Raw genomic sequence first — 17,120 nt, forward strand, 5'->3', positions numbered from 1 at the left:
TTCAAGTAATCGTCGCTAAGAATATCTGACGCATGTCAGATATTCTTATTCAAAGAGGTCAGTCAATCCGATCCTATATAAACCAATATATATGATGGTAATAAAATTTTAAATATGTTAATGTTGCTAAAGGTGGGAAAGGGATTGTTAGTAATGGGGTGTAATTTTCCCATTACTAGCAATACACCCTATCGTAGCGCAGACGGGGTTACCATTTCATTATCATACATAAAAAAAAGTTCTTAAAAGATACGCTTCCAAGCCAGCAATAATATCAGTAAAAAAAAATTGCTTCTGGCAACACTGGTAGTCGGATTGTTAAATATTCGTGCAAAGTGGTCAACGTGAACTATTTAATTATTACAACAATTATATTAATATTACACTATAAACTTATTGAAATACGTGACTCTGCATAATCAAGGTGATAATTAAACCCAGTGTTAATAGTGGCAGTATTTTTTGTTGCTTAATTAAATTTGTCTAGGTTATGTTTTCTCCTGGATATGCGAATATTATTTCAGATGCCGTTGTCGTGTCGATTTTACCAAGAGAAATATCCCGAGGTGGAAGATGTGGTGATGGTGAACGTGAGATCCATCGCTGAGATGGGCGCGTACGTTCATCTGTTAGAATATAACAACATTGAAGGCATGATTTTACTCTCTGAACTGTCCAGGCGACGTATCAGATCCATTAATAAATTGATTAGAGTTGGCAAAACCGAGCCCGTTGTGGTGATCAGGGTAGATAAAGAGAAAGGTAAATGCAATCCTTAAAATTTTTAAGGTTACTGTTCACTTGCATCATCTAATTAGACTTTCAGAAATTATGTGCTACAGCTCTCTTTAAATCTTTCATGTTTGTGTACAAAAACTTTAATTTTTATATCTACATTTAAAAAGCTCATGTTATTATCCATAATTCCTATTAATATTATAAATGGTAAAGTTTTTTATGGGTGATAATGGAATGGTAACCCCGTCTATTGGTATACGCTGGCGGGACACCAGTGAAGGATGATAGGTGATGATAAAAGCAAATCAGTTAGTGCAGTTATGAATTCCACTAGAATTATCCACAATGGTTTCCAGGGGGAACTGCATGGAGATTGCCCTAATTATTAACAATCCCTTTTCCCCAAATGGGAAAGTTTATAAAGATGGATGCATATTTCTTATTCTTTCACATAAAAACTACTGTACAGATTTAAATGACATTTGGTCCATAGGTAGGTCTTATTTAATTTAGCAGCACATTGATTACTTTGTGCCTATTCACACATGCAAAGCCAAGGGATGCAAGTAGTGAATAAATAAAAACTGGTATCCTACCAGTGAAAAAATGATAATTAAGAAAAAGTCAAGATGGTTTCATGACAAATTCTCCATGAATTAACTATGATAATTTCCAGGGAAACTGTGATCTGGTTGATCTGATAGTTTAGTTAGTTTTAGAAATGTAAATTGGTATTAACACAGTTATTCTGTTTATAAGAATATATTGTATCTGTAAATATAACAATCTATAAATACACAATTACAGGTTATATAGATTTATCAAAACGTCGTGTATCAGCTGAGGACATAGACAAATGTACAGAAAGGTACGCAAAAGCGAAAGCAGTGAACTCAATCTTGCGACATGTAGCTGAATTGTTACATTATGAGTCTTCAGAACAGTTAGAAGAGCTATATAAAAGGACAGCCTGGCTTTTTGAAGAGAAATATAAGAAAAAGGCATCTGCTTATGATTTCTTTAAGCAGGCTGCTGTGTAAGTATTTATTGCATAATTATTTGGAGATATTATTTTATGAGTATATTAAATTGTAGATATTTCAAACCACAGAATACATTTTAAAGTTTTAACTGGTTTATTCTAACTAATAGATACACTCTGCAGATGGTAGAGTAAAGCAGGAGAAAGCATATAAGATCTAAATAAATTAAAATGTCACAATTAATGATCTAATTCTGTATGTAAAACAATAAATAACTCTATGCAAAGGTATAATGTGTTATATTATTTGGAATTACTAATAAGCTGACATTAACCATCAACTATAGACATAATCAACACTCTACAGGTGTTGCCATTCCTGGTAAATAGCTAAGATATTAAACCTCTGTACTCACAAAATAAAAATTTTGTTGTATTTTTATTTGTATTTGTTTTATAAATTTAAATCAAGATTATAATTTTCAAAATACACAAATTACCAAAAAAATATAATTCAACAGTGATCCATCAGTACTAAATGAATGTGGACTTGATGACAACACTAAGGAAGTACTGCTGGCAAACATCAAGAGGAAACTGACATCGCAAGCGGTAAAGATCCGTGCTGACATAGAGTGTGCATGCTATGGCTACGAGGGTATCGACGCCGTTAGAACCGCCCTAAAGTCTGGCCTTGCGCTGTCCACAGCTGACATGCCAATTAAGATTAATCTTATTGCCCCTCCTTTGTATGGTAAGTATTATTTTTCACCAGCTGTTCCCCAATACTTTACCCACATATATTTTATGTGTTAAATTAAAATTAGTTAAAACCTTACTCTTAATGCTCAAAATTAGATTCAAATCCATTTAGTCTTTTAAATATGATTGAATAACATCCCAAATCCAAAATTTTTATTCCTACAAATAGAGAAACGTTTAAAAAATCGGGATGTGTTCTATTTCTCGTCTAACATCCCCCTGACTCGGTTTTTAGAGTTTACTTTTTTATGTACAGACATTTGACCTTTACAGTTTTATTATATGAATAGATTTGTCTGCATGTATGCAGGGAGCTGTAGTTGGTGTTGATGTGCTCGGATATGGATTACATAGCCAATCTTTTTAATAAAGATTCTTGCACATAGCAAGCATGCAAGCACACCATCGCTGTTGATAATATATTTCTGCTGGTAGTCAAGCCTTTATTTTATCTTTTATTTTCCAAGTAATGACAACATCGACACCTGAAAAGACAGACGGTCTCAAAACACTACAAGACGCGATCGACAAAATAAAGGAAACCATCCTAGCGGCTGGTGGAGTCTTCAATGTGCAAATGGCGGTATGTGTATCCAATATCCATAGAACTAATTAGTTATGAGTTTATTGATTTATTGCATATTAAAAAAAAAGAAAACAAGGGGAAATTACATGATATGGAGGCATAACACTATAATCCTCACTAACGCATAAAGGAAACCAAGAACGTCACATTGTATTCTCTGAGATCCGCCTGTTCATACGCCTCCCGTCCCGTGATGACCTCTAAGGCCAATAATGTGTGATTCCAAACATATAACACTTTTTCTTAATGAAACATTCATTTCTTTTCATTCCAGCCTAAAGTTGTGACAGCGACTGATGAAGCGGAACTGGCGCGGCAGATGGAGCGAGCAGAGGCAGAGAATGCAGAGGTGGCTGGAGACTCTGCCGAGGAAGATGAGGACCAGGGTGAGATGGCCTTTCTGCTGTTTTTTCCTTAGCAATTACCTTTTTGTAAATAATCCTGGTATAAAAACTTAATAATTTTTATTCACACAATTATATCTAAACTAATATATTGTAAAGAGAAAATTTTATTTTTTCTTTTGTAATGTTTAAACTCAAATAATACTTAAATTTAAAAATTTACATATAGAACGTCACATTCCATTATCAAACAGACATATTTATAATTAGACATATGACTTTAATAAAGAAAAAGCGTTAATCCGGTGCTGGCCACTATTTTATGTAACAGTATATTTCTTTAAGAAAAATAATAGTTTTTTTTTTCTACAACTTAGAATGGCAAACAAGCTAACGGCCCACCTGATGAAAACATGAGACATGGACATAACAGAGTATAATGTTTCGCCCATGATACCCCTCATGCGTTGCCATTCCTGAGAACTTAGGTGTTATTCCTCTGTACCCTGTAAATTCACGCCATCCTTCAAACCTAAACACAGCCATGTAAACACAACTGCTTCACGGTAGAAACAAGAATGGGACAGAGGTACCTAAGCAATCGACTTTTGTACAAAGTTATTAATTCACAAAATATGCTTTTTATTTGAAGGTATGGGCAATGCGGGCGTGGATGAGGAGCCACAACAGAACGGCGCGTCGGACGAAGAGGACGAGAACTAAGCGAGTGTACACATAGACTTCTGTATCTATATATATAACCTATTGTAATAATAATACTGTCGCTATGCAATTCTATCTGGAATATACAAATGTTTTTTATACAAAGAAATGTTTTGTTTTAAGCAACCGAATTATCACTTATAGTATCATACCTCCCGTGTAACCTCGCACTAGAATGGAGCACCCCCTCCTCTCCCGTAGGTATCGTAAAAGGCGATTACAGGATCTTAAAGTTGAGGGATGGGCAGCAGTGTCTTTCTTAAAGCATCGCCGAAAGCACAACTGCAGTCAACCCACAAGCGTGGCAACTACTGGCAAAGCTCCCCTTATGGGGGAGACCTGTTGTGTGGACAGTTACCGGCTGATAAAGAAATAGTATCATAGTGGAAGGATAGGGATTGTCAGTAATAAGATCTATCAGCCCCATTGCTAGCAATACACCCTAATATGATTATAACCGAGCCGGTTCTCCCTGGAAACCATCTTGGTTAATTATTGATAAATTTATCACAATGAGCCAACTGGCCTGCTTCATCCCTCACTGCTGCCTATACCTATAGCGAAGGCGTGGTTATTATTCTATTATCATCTATTCATATATATATATATATATATATATATATATATATATATATATATATATCTCAAAAATGCAAATTGCAGATAAAAAAATGTATTATATATATAAAAAAAAAATGGTATTGATGAATTCGCTTACGTCTAAAGGTCCGGTATGTACGCATATTTGTTGGCTGTAGTATCAAAAATTTTATACTCCCGCTAAAATGCATATGTAGTGGTCAGTCAAATATGTTAAGAGTTGGAACAATTTGCCAACTCATAGTAATCGTTCCGTGATTTCTTGACGCAGTTTAAAATACAATGCACTTGGTCCAAATAGTTGAGAGATGACCAATGAAATTTGATACAAAAGGCGGACTTAATGCTATAGGCATTCTCTACCAGTTAACCTTTACGATGAGCAGAGATACTAGATGGCTGTTTAAAAATTGTATTAAGTAGTATAATATAATTCATAAAATAAACATACATAATTAATCCTGATAGGATTAAATTTTCTATTCGATTTTCAAATAAAACAACATGGGAAAACTTCTGAATCAAAAATTATAGACAAAAATATTTTCAATAACAATATATTTCAAAAACATAAAACTAATAAAATTGACTATTTACATGATTTATTAATAACAATTATATTGCACAAGATATTTTAACTAACTGCACACAATCACAAATATATTTAAACTAACAATTGGCTACGTCTGTTCTTGAATCTATTTAATTTTAATTACAACTACCTACTATTGGAAATTTCTTTTACTTTTTTCTCTTCACATAATTCAACATACATTAATAGATTGTATAAAAAATACAGCCATACATACAAAAAATCTTTTAAGGAACTATCCACCTTTACAAATACAGAAGTTTTATGACTAAAGTCACATTATAAAGATATTATATATACTTACAACCTACACTCTAACAACAATCATAAATTGAGTTATTAAAATAATATTATTATTATTATTATGTGCATGTTTGTAATAATGGATGTACGTTTGTCATTCTTTCACGCAAAAAATACTGAACAGATTTGAATGAAATTTAGACACAGGTAGATTATATCCTAATTAGCATATAGGTTACTTTATGTACCGATTCACGCGCGAGAAACCGCGGGATACAACTACTTGTATATAATTAATTGTTAAATCTTCATTCTTCTTTTATTATCTTCATGACTAGTCCCTTACAGTGTAGATAGAATTATAAATTTATTTGTATATTTAAGCCGTTATTAAATACGTATTAAGTATGCTGCGGTAAAAATATGGGAAATACATTTTGTCAGGCATGAGAGAACACATTGTATACCGCACACGGGTCTGTTGCATGTACCTGGCGAATAAAAGTACTAATTTTACTTTGTAAATCTTAATTTCAAATTTTATTCCTAACGGGAAAAAGATCACAATCCACTGGCGATAATATTACACTTTTCGTCCATTAATAGAGGTCAATTTAGACCTGTCGAGTTTGTTAAAGAACAGCAAACCGGCCGCCCGCTCTATCACTTCGGGTGAGACCTGTAATAAAATAAGTATTTATTGTATTTATATTTATAGATCTGGGGATATGCACTTTATACCGTTCCTATTAATTTTTTTATCATTCTACCTTATTATTCTATCGCCCAGTTCGGAATATAATTTCAGCCAATAAGAATAACAATGTTTCAGTTTTTGCCAACCTTTTTTTTCTTTATACAACTTAAAATGACAAACAAGCTGACGGCCCACCAGATGGAAAGTGGTAACCGTTGCCTATACACATGAGCAGTACCATGCACATAACAGAGTATACTGTTTCGCCCATGATACCCCCCATGCGTTGCCATTCTTGAGGTCTCGGTTGCTATTACTCTGTACCCTGTAAATTCACGCCATATCCCATCCTTAAAAACGAAACACAACTATGCAAACACAACTACTTTACGGTTGAAACATGAATGGGACAGAGATACCCAAGCAAACGACTTTTGTACAAAGCCTCCCTCTGGTAAAACCTGTATGCGTATATGCCATACATTTTAAGGGCATCAGTTAACATTATAATTACCATGAAGGATGTAATTGGCGTTTCATCAGGTATCTTCTGATTGGGCATCACGTAAGATTCCATGTGCAACTGGCCGGTCGCCGCCTCCGCCACTACCACCTTGTAGAAGTGCGTCGGCACCGCGACCGTGTTCGCGCCTATCACCTGATATTTGACGTACGACTTGCCGTCGGATTCCTTTCTAAAAAGACACAAGATACAATGGAACCTCAAATAACCAACTAACTCCTAACCTCAAATAACTATTCGAAACTCTGTGTTTTTTTTATGTATGATAATGGAACAGTTACCCCGTCTGCGCTAGTGATATACACCGGTGGGGCACCAGTAAGGGAAAAAGTAAGAGCAGGTTAGTTAGCCCATCTTGATTAATAAACCTGCGATTCAGCCCTATGATTTCCACGTGGAGGTAGACCTGTCAAGGTATATTACTAGCAATGGAACTGGTGGTCCGCATTACTAACAATATCTTTAAAAATTCCCAGTTCGTATTTCTGCTATAAAACTGTATTTGAACAAGTGTATTCCGATTTTAATGGTAAGATATAGTTGTGACATAGCAGATTACACAGTATAGAGGCATAACACCATACTCCTTAGATATGGTGATGCATAAGACATCATGGGCATCATAGAGTATTCTATGTAAACAATAATGCTGTTTGTGTCTATATAAAAAAGATATTCAATTATTACATAACACAATTTTTGAAGGTTTTTGACCCCCCCTTCCCATGTAACGCGCCGTAACATTTTTCTGTTCATTTTGAGTTGCATTAAATAACTTGACTCAAATCATACCTGGGCAAGTACAGTGGGCCAGTACAACAGTATACATTATCATATACTCTGGTCAGTTTCCTGACATGTTTCTCTAATCTATTCCATGCATGCCTGTTGAATCCTTCGCCCACCTTAAAATAAGAGTTTAAATTATCCATAGAGTAAAAAACATTTAAACTATGGGTATACATATCTTGAATCAAACTTGATAGGTAATCTGGTAGCTTGGTCACAGATTAACCATTTAAACTATAAGTATACATAGGATACCTTGAATCAAACTTGATAGGTAACCTAGATAGATGCCATTAAGAGACTACCGACTAAACCGTCTTTAAAAAAAAACGTTCACGCTCACTTTTTTTTCTTTATCCGAGCAGTAAGTGCTTTATATTACTCTCAATTTCGTGTATAATATAATATATGTCATATACCATATGTGTAAGTATATTTGTTATTTATATATATTTATTCGTTTATATATGTAATTTTAGTATGTATGTATATCAATAATTACTAGTATTGCGATTCGAGTATTCTGACACTCCCCTATGGTTGACTGGGAGAGAATGCTTTTACATATTTGTAGTAATGAATAAATAAATAATAATAAATAAATCACCGGATCCGGTATATTGGTAATCCGTGTAAAAAATAGATAAAATAATTGAGCCTCCTATACCAACTTAACTGTATGCACCTTACTGATTCAAAATTTTTCATCATATTTTCATTCATGTTTAATTGGGAAAAAAAAAGTACTTAACTCATTTCACTGGTTCCCTTAAAGGGATCTTAATTATTGTGATTTCATTTTGTATTAACTTATTGTTTCCTGCGGCTTCACCCTCATGATTCGGTGTATGAATACCTATGTGTTAAGATAGAATATATAACTCGGGTACTTTTCATTTAAATCCGTTATGCCATTTAAATGTGATTCAGTAATAAAAATGCAAACGTCTAAACAATTTTACAAATTCTCACATTAATAATACATATTATAAATAGTAGGATTTGCAGTATATATACCTGTGGCGCCATATTACTGAGGTAGAAGGTCTGATCGACATGTTTCTGACAGATGCGATGGTTGCCAGCGGCAGCCATGTGGCCGCGATCAAAGCCCGACCTCTTATAATCACTATTTTGAGACCTGCAAACAATATATTGTTTTCATTTTATGAATGGCAATGGGTATGTTATGGCCCCTTGTGATAAATTAACCACAATGGTTTCCAGAGTGGAAATTAACCTCACAGTCCACTATAACTCACCATAGAGCCTAGCTTCACCATGTTTGTTACCTTACTCCCATATATTGATAGTGCAGGTGGTGTTTGTAGTTTTTATGAAAGAAAAACGGTGGCGGCGGGCGGAACTGAACTTTTTTAATTTGTAAGGACTACAGTGTTACAATCACATAATAAATTTTAATTCCTGTATATATAGGGAAAACGGTACCAAAAAATAAAATTCTAATATTAAATATTGGCATCTTATTTAAAAGTGTTTATTTTGTTGTTGTCATGCATTTAAAAAAAATAATACATTATTAGCATCATTTTTTATTATGGCTTTGAAATTTTAATTAAAAATTACCTAAAAAATGGATGTATACTTTCATCTGGCATGAACTCGCATTTACTCCTGTCTACTTCATTGTTTTTCGTCACATGTGCCTTTGTTAGATGCTCAAACACCCAATGTGGTACCCTGTTCCTTTGATCATATGACAGCACATAATCATCATATGAATGAACATTATCCATACCAGGAAAGCCATATTTCATTATTTCGGGGACCTGTCAAAAAGTTGAAATATAGTTAAGCACAAAAGTCTAGTTACAATTTTATAATATTAATCAAATTAGTAGGATATGAAATCAAACTTGTTTATTTGTTACCTATTGGTGTCTTAACAGCTCACTTAATTGTCATAAAAATTTTTATACATAGATTTGATATAGAAAATGTCATGATAAATTTTTTTATGGAAGTTGTGAATAAAAACTAGTTATGATACATATATATATACAAGTGGTAATGTGATAAAATAACATTTACTAAGTATACATGTGTAATGATTCAATTGATATTTTTAACTTGTATATCAATATGAATTGTTTTTCTGCATAACACCTGTTTAAATAACTGCATGTATAATAACAAGACTAATCTATGGTTAATTATTTGAAACTTAAGCAGATGTTTACTAAAAATATTAACAGACTAGGTGTATACTACAGCTTCATCCACATGACTCAGTATCCTATGTCCCAAGTTGGCAAGTTATTTAGTTACCTATCTGCATACCAGAATAATCTATATACGAAATTACATTCAAATCAGTTTAATAGTTTTACAAGAAAGAGTAACAAAAAATCATCCATCCATACAGAGTTACAAACTTTCACACTCACAATAATAGTAAGATATACATAACAATAACTTTTTTCAAATAATTACTTATTTACTCTTAAGAAAATATATTATATAAGCTATGAATCTTAAATATTGATACCTATATCTAAATATAAAATCCATTTCAATTAGTTCATCTAAGCAAGTTTAACTAAATTTCTTTTATAAAATACAGAAAAAAAATATGGAATAGGAAATAAATTTGTATAAAGTACTTAAATTATAACCTAAATAAAAAGTGTCCATGCACTGTATTTGTTTATACCACAAATAAAATGAAAAACCGCGTCTTAAAATTAAATATCTAATTATTTATTACCAATAAATAATTAGATAAATAATAATAATAATTTAATTGAGAATGTAATATATAATTAAAAAACACATTATTTAATTTATAACTGAATAATTACCCGATATTTGGCTGAGCTACTGTCCGTGTAAGGAGCTGCCGCTGAAACAGTGCCGTAAATGGGCAAACCAGGCATTTTTCTAATTTTTTTACCATTTATCAGAAAAGAATCATCGTTATCGTCATTTTTAAGCCCATGCTGTCCAATAAAATAACCGGCTATACCAACAGTGCCTAATTGCACAAAATGGAGCAACCGTTTACGCATCATTTCAGATAATATATAATACACATCAGATTAATTAGAAGTTTAATTCAATTCAACAATGAAACAAAACTATATACAAGATCTTCGAAAAAGAAACGAGCAAAATACAATAAGTACATTAAAATAACTAGATACCACAGATAATAGGTACATCTAGATACCTACTGACATACACTTGACAGCTGGCTTATCTTTAAACATGAAACGTTCTGTTTCTGAATCTGTGAGCATCGACGGAAGAGTTATATTCTAGGGTTTTCAAGCTTTATAAACGGTTACTGTCTATTCGAATCAAGCGTGACATTAAGCTCGAACGGAAATCAAATAATTTTCCATGGTTATGTTGCATCTACAAAAAAGGGAAAAGTATGCAGTTACATCTAAAAGTTGACCACATACTACAAAAAAAAAACAAGGAATTTACATAGAAAGAAACTGAGATAGATTGATCTTGACCTGTGTATCTTTAAATGATCTTTAGAATAGTATACTTTTATAAAGATTAAAACTACATTTAATTTTTTAAATTATTTATATCAAAAATAAATAGTACAAAACTCACAGTTGTAGCTGTAAATTATACATTAACCAACTACAAAAGAATGCTCCTTATATAACAAAAAGTAATATAAACTACACTGGAATAAGAATCTCCTAAAAAAGAAAGTTACCTATAACGAATATATAAGAGTGCATTTCTATTAGTTAATTTATAAAATAAAAATTAAATTGAGTTAAATCATAGAATAAATCAGTTTTAGATGTAAAAATTCAAATCCAAATCGAATATATTCGATAACCCTACTTATATTTTGACATTTCTAAATTATTTTACCTGTCTCTGTTTTTGATCTGTAATAAAATGAAGAGAAAAATAATTCCAGACAAATTATCTTTTTGAAGACTAGGCAGCATGGTCTCCGACCTTAGCCTGTTCCAAACGGAACAAACGTACTAAAAAAAAAAAAAAAAAAAAAAAAAAAAAAAAGAAGAGAAAAATATGTACAATATTAAGAAATATATATATTAAAATTTAATTACCTAGTGTAATCGAATAAGTGTATAATAATTTTGCAATATTATAATATCGTTAAAGTGTTCCTACAGATCCAATAACCATGACCAAACTTTTCAAAATACGTCGTTTATTATCATCGGTTTTACACAAATATAATTACAGTACTGCCGCGAAATCTATGCCGACAGTGAAAATAAACAGCACAGAATTCATATCGGATGATTATACAAATGTTACACCCAAAATAATTTCATATTTGGGGAGAAACTTGCATTTACAAAATGATAATCCACTATCAATAGTACGTCAAAGAATAGTGCAGTATTTTTACAAATCTTTCACTCACAGAGGGAAACCTACGTTCAGTGTGTATGATAATTTATCGCCTATTGTGTCAACTAAACAGAATTTCGATGATCTCTTAATACCAGTGGACCATCCTAGCAGGGCTAAGTCTGATTGCTACTATATAAATAAAGACATGCTGCTTCGTGCTCACATGACAGCGCACCAGAGTGAATTGCTCAGATCTGGCCTTAACAACTTTCTGATGATCGGTGATGTTTATAGGAGAGATGAAATTGATTCAACACATTTTCCTGTTTTCCATCAAGTTAGTTTTTCCAATGATGTGACATTTTTATAGGTAAATTAGTGATCAGCAATTACAGAGTATTGCAATTTTTTTACTGAATTATGTTCTATTTTGCAGTCCATATCACTGGTTAATTATTAAAATTATTTCTTTAAATTCTACTACCACCCAAATACTAATGACAGCAGAATTAAACAAAATAATTTTGATTAACTAACCAGTTTACAATTGTATATGAAACTGAGTATGTAAATTGTCAATTTTAATTTAATTCAAATAATAAGAATACTTTGATAAATTTCAAGCAAAACATATTAGATATTAGAATTATCATATTCATCATTTTCCTGCCATTGTCTAAAGTATTTTTTTAGAGTCAATAATATATTTTCCTTCTTTATTCTTCTCTATTCATTTCTGCATTCAGTCCTATTCTGGCCATATCATCTTTCATATAATCCATCCATTTCTTTTTAGGTTCATCATATTCCTATCCTTATCCAAATTATTTCTTTGAGGTAAGCATAATATGTTCTCCCCATCTATTTTCTTTTATTCACAGTCATTTCTGTATTTACTCTCATTCTGGACAAATCATCTCTCACACAGTCCATCCATGTCTTTTTAGGTCAATAAATTTACCTTAATTTAATTTTAAATAATATATATTATATTCCAGTTAGATGTGGTGAGATCTCAACGTAAAGAACAACTATTTCCAAACCATCCAGACTTGGACATATTTGAACCAACATTTGATAAAGAAAGACCACATTTATTTACCAACACCATCACAGACCCAACAAAGCAGAGCTGTCACACTTTGGAAGCAACTAAACTTATGGAGGCTCAACTTAAAAACCACCTCATTGGTTTAGTACAAGTACTATTTGGTGATGATATAAAATATAGATGGGTTGATGCCTACTTCCCCTTCACACATCCATCGTGGGAGCTCGAAATATATTATGAGAACAATTGGCTGGAAGTTCTAGGTTGTGGTATTGTCCGTAATGAAATATTAGCAAATGCAGGACCAAATAATACTATTGCATATGCATTTGGGTTAGGCTTAGAGAGGCTAGCGATGGCCTTGTACAAGATTCCTGATATTAGACTCATGTGGAGCCAAGACTCTGGGTTCTTGACTCAATTCCAAAATAAGGAATTGAATGCAAAGATAACATATAAACCTGTGTCAGTGTATCCCCAATGTACAAATGATATATCATTCTGGTTACCAGAAAATATCACCATAGACACTTTTATGAGCAATGACTTCTATGATTTAGTCCGTGATATTGGAGGAGATATTATTGAACAGGTAAGCAATTATTATTTAAATGTATTTGCAATGGTATTTGGAAAAAAAAACTGAGAAAAGTAGCTGTAATCATAAATCATATGTTATTTAAATATAAAAATGATTACATTGAATATTTATCACTTTATATTACACAACAGAGTAAAAAATATTGCTACCATTGAGTTTAATTTTAAACAAATTTACCATAATGATTTATGGCAAATTTGTTTAAAATTTTATTATTACTTCACCCTCTTCATTTCAAGCTGCATTGGTGTCTTGCAATTGTAAACCATTTTCAATTAAACAAATAAATCCATAATCCCCATTAACAGTCATAAGTAAATAATAAATATCACTAAAATCACTCCCCGCCATCTAGTCTCAAACTAAGTATAGTTTGTCTTGTAGGTACTAAATAACTGACAAGTACTTTTTTTAAATACATATTATACATAGAGAACACCCAGACCAATACAAACAGACATACTTATAAATACAAATGTTTGAATTGTATGGAAATCGAACTCGCGACCGTTAGAAGATAGGTGGTATGTTAAACTGTTGCAGTGTCAAAGTCATTAGTATTTTAAAAAGTCCCTGATTCAGTATGTAATGGGATCAATTTATTAAATTTGAATGCTCTAAATTATGCTCTAAGCTATTTAATTTTTTTTTTATACTACTAGAATGGCAAACAAGCTGACGGCCCACCTGATGGAAAATGGTAACCGTCGCATATAGACATGAGCAGTTCCATGGACATAACAGAGTATACTGTTTCGCCCATGATACCCCCCATGCGTTGCCATTCCTGAGGACTCAGGAATGGCAACATAGAATGGAATAGTTAAAAGAATGCTATCACTAAATTTAGTAGTAATATAATTATGATTAATACCACAGTTAATTTTAAAGCACCATTTCTATGCTGTTTCTAGCTATCTCTGAAATTAAGATTTCAATTTAATATTTCAGCGGAATCTTAGATTCTACTAGATTTAAGTCAAAATTATTATAAATTGCATTTGTAATGGTCAGAAAAAGAGAAATTCTATGAAATTATCAAATTAAAATATTAGATTAAGTGATAAGTTTAGAGAATTAAAACATTGTTTTGTCTATACATATACACGGATTTTCTTAATTTCAGGTGAAGTTAAAAGACAAATTCATCCACCCAAAGACAAAGAAACACAGTCTATGCTTTTCAATAGTGTACAGGCATTTAGAACGAACACTCACTCAAGCAGAAGTCAACAAAATACATAAGGATATAGAGAATGCGATTGTAAGTGCATTTAATGTAGTTATTAGATAAATATTGTTTATTATTTATTATTGTTGACATTACATAAAAATTAATTATCATATACATCTTTTATTTACTTAATGACCTGTTAAAATTCGTATCACGTACAACGCCATCTATTAAAAGTAATCTGAAGTAGGGAATAAAATTGCCTATTTATTAATTTAAATAACTTTGTTGACCAATTTTCTACAGACATTATTAACAAATTGCAACATTCAATTAATAAAACAATAGGTCAATTATTAACTGTCCACTACTGAACATAAGCCTCCCTGGGTGGAAGGGATTGTTAGTAATGGAGACTGAGAATCCCATTGCTAGCAATATACCCAACCAGGTCGACCTCGCGGTTCTCCCTGGAAACTATCATGGTTAATTCCTGATGAATTCATCATGATGGGCTAACTGGCCTGTTTTCATTCTCATCTATCACCCTTCACTGGTGCTCCGCCAGCGTATCCCGTTAGCGCAAGAGAGGTTATCATACCATTTTCACCCATTAAAAAAAAACAAGCCTCCCCCATAGACTGGTTTAGCCATGCCAGGAGGTATTGCTAGTATTTGTCACGCTTGGCAATCGCAGTTAGTGATGGTGATGTTTAAAGAGGGACGCTGCCGCCCATTCCTCTACTATTAAGTTCGTTCACGAAAAAGGAAGGGGTGGCCCATTCTATGCCAGTAGCACACGGCAATTATTAATAATATAAAATATTAAAAATTATATAAGATTTAATATATTTTTGTGAATGAGAATGGAATGGTAACTCTGCCTGCGCTATCGGTGTACATAGGCGGAGCTCCAGTGAGGGATGATAAGTAAGAATGATAGGTTACTTGGTCCACCGTGATAAATATAAAAAAAATTAGCCACGATGGTTTCAGAGGCGACCGCATAACGGTCGACCTGATAGAGCACTCGTATCACTAGCAATGAAGCTGTTAGATTCCATTACTATCAATTCCTTTCCCCCCTAATTTAGCGATTGTCAATTGCTTCATGCTACGGATACCGGTACCGATACCGGTACCGGTAGTTTCATCGGCAGGTAAGATGCACAAAATGAATCGTATTGGGGGGAGAAGAGATTGTTAATAATGGGATTTAGTAGCCCCATTACTAGCAATACACCCTGTCAGGTCAACCTCCTCGCGGTTCCCCCTGGGAACTATTGTTTTCTATTCCAAGTGAAGAATATATTACGATAAGCTAACTGGCCTGCTTTTTATTCTCACTTATCATCCCTCATGGTGCCTTGCCAACATATACCGATAGCGCAGGCAAGGTTATTCCATTATCATCCATTAAAAAAAATGAATCGTATTATAATTTGTGTAAAAAGTATTTAACCCCATTTTTTGTGTGGCAACCGCATTATATGGGGTTGCTATACAAAAACAAATGTTTATACAAATACTGTGAAAGTTGATGAAATGACATCCTGAACACTGTTGCAAATAATTGATGAATACAGATGGCTCCGGGTCAAAACACCTAATATACCTTGTAGATACAGCTGATTAGTTACTTTAGCTTACTGAAGCTTCTTTTCCTTTTAACTTATTTTTTATCACTTCAATAAAAGGCATCGTTTATTAAAAATATTTTTTATTTTCGTTTTTTTTTTTTTTTTATTTTGAATTCTAAAATACTCAATTTTAACGACAAACAATTTTTGATATAATTTATACGGTCTTTTTAATAAGAGTATTTCTAGCTAATGACATTGTTTTCTCAGTATGATCTCTTAAGTTTACTACCGTAATCTTCTGGAGGGAGCAATCTGTGACAAATATTTTAAATTTTTGTTCCATATTCTATTTTATTTATGCATTAATACAGGTAGTAGACAGTTAAACAGTAAAAAAAATCATACAACCACAGCTTATCTATCATATATCTCCGAATGAGACGGTTAAGAATTAAAATAGGTAACAACTAAGGCAACTAAAGCCCTTAACACGTTAAGCGCCATGCCAGTCATATGTGTCTGACGCTAAAAAGTTCTACATGAACCATGTCAGACATACCGTCATAGTCGTAGAATACTGACGGATCTGACAAGGATTACATATAAAGATCCGTCAGTATTCTACGACTATGACGATATATGTCTGACGTACGCGATTTGGTAGAAGGCAACGTCAATCACAGATGTCCGACGTAAACGACACATTTGCATTATGTTTCGAAAGCTTGGCCTATCAGGAACAAAACCTGAAAATTTCTTGGCTTACGTCAAACAATAAAATAAAATAAACATAGTTATATAATGGTATA

The 17,120-nt window shown here is 32.7% G+C and overlaps 3 protein-coding genes across 3 annotated transcripts; 2 read left to right on the forward strand and 1 right to left on the reverse strand.

The window, feature by feature from the left end:
* Positions 1–274: 274 nt before the first annotated feature.
* LOC113511073 (eukaryotic translation initiation factor 2 subunit 1) lies at positions 275–4,244 on the forward strand. Its single transcript, XM_026894655.3, has 7 exons — positions 275–424; positions 525–762; positions 1,546–1,774; positions 2,242–2,474; positions 2,950–3,065; positions 3,343–3,454; positions 4,065–4,244. The coding sequence occupies exons 2-7, from the start codon at positions 525–527 to the stop codon at positions 4,133–4,135; spliced, it is 999 nt and encodes a 332-aa protein (XP_026750456.1). The 5' UTR covers positions 275–424; the 3' UTR covers positions 4,136–4,244.
* Positions 4,245–5,276: 1,032 nt separating this feature from the next.
* On the reverse strand, positions 5,277–10,777 carry LOC113511085 (endonuclease G, mitochondrial). Its single transcript, XM_026894671.3, has 6 exons — positions 10,402–10,777; positions 9,167–9,369; positions 8,597–8,720; positions 7,583–7,695; positions 6,782–6,962; positions 5,277–6,249 (listed from the first exon to the last, which is right to left on the reverse strand). The coding sequence occupies exons 1-6, from the start codon at positions 10,609–10,611 to the stop codon at positions 6,154–6,156; spliced, it is 927 nt and encodes a 308-aa protein (XP_026750472.1). The 5' UTR covers positions 10,612–10,777; the 3' UTR covers positions 5,277–6,153.
* Positions 10,778–11,568: 791 nt separating this feature from the next.
* LOC113511036 (probable phenylalanine--tRNA ligase, mitochondrial) lies at positions 11,569–14,898 on the forward strand. Its single transcript, XM_026894601.3, has 3 exons — positions 11,569–12,239; positions 12,901–13,545; positions 14,681–14,898. Exons 1-3 carry the CDS (start codon positions 11,727–11,729, stop codon positions 14,846–14,848), a joined length of 1,326 nt encoding a protein of 441 aa, XP_026750402.1. The 5' UTR covers positions 11,569–11,726; the 3' UTR covers positions 14,849–14,898.
* Positions 14,899–17,120: the final 2,222 nt, after the last annotated feature.

Source organism: Galleria mellonella, unplaced genomic scaffold, assembly GCF_026898425.1.
Source record: "Galleria mellonella isolate WM207_F2 unplaced genomic scaffold, CSIRO_AGI_GalMel_v1 utg133, whole genome shotgun sequence".
NCBI lineage: Eukaryota > Metazoa > Arthropoda > Insecta > Lepidoptera > Pyralidae > Galleria > Galleria mellonella.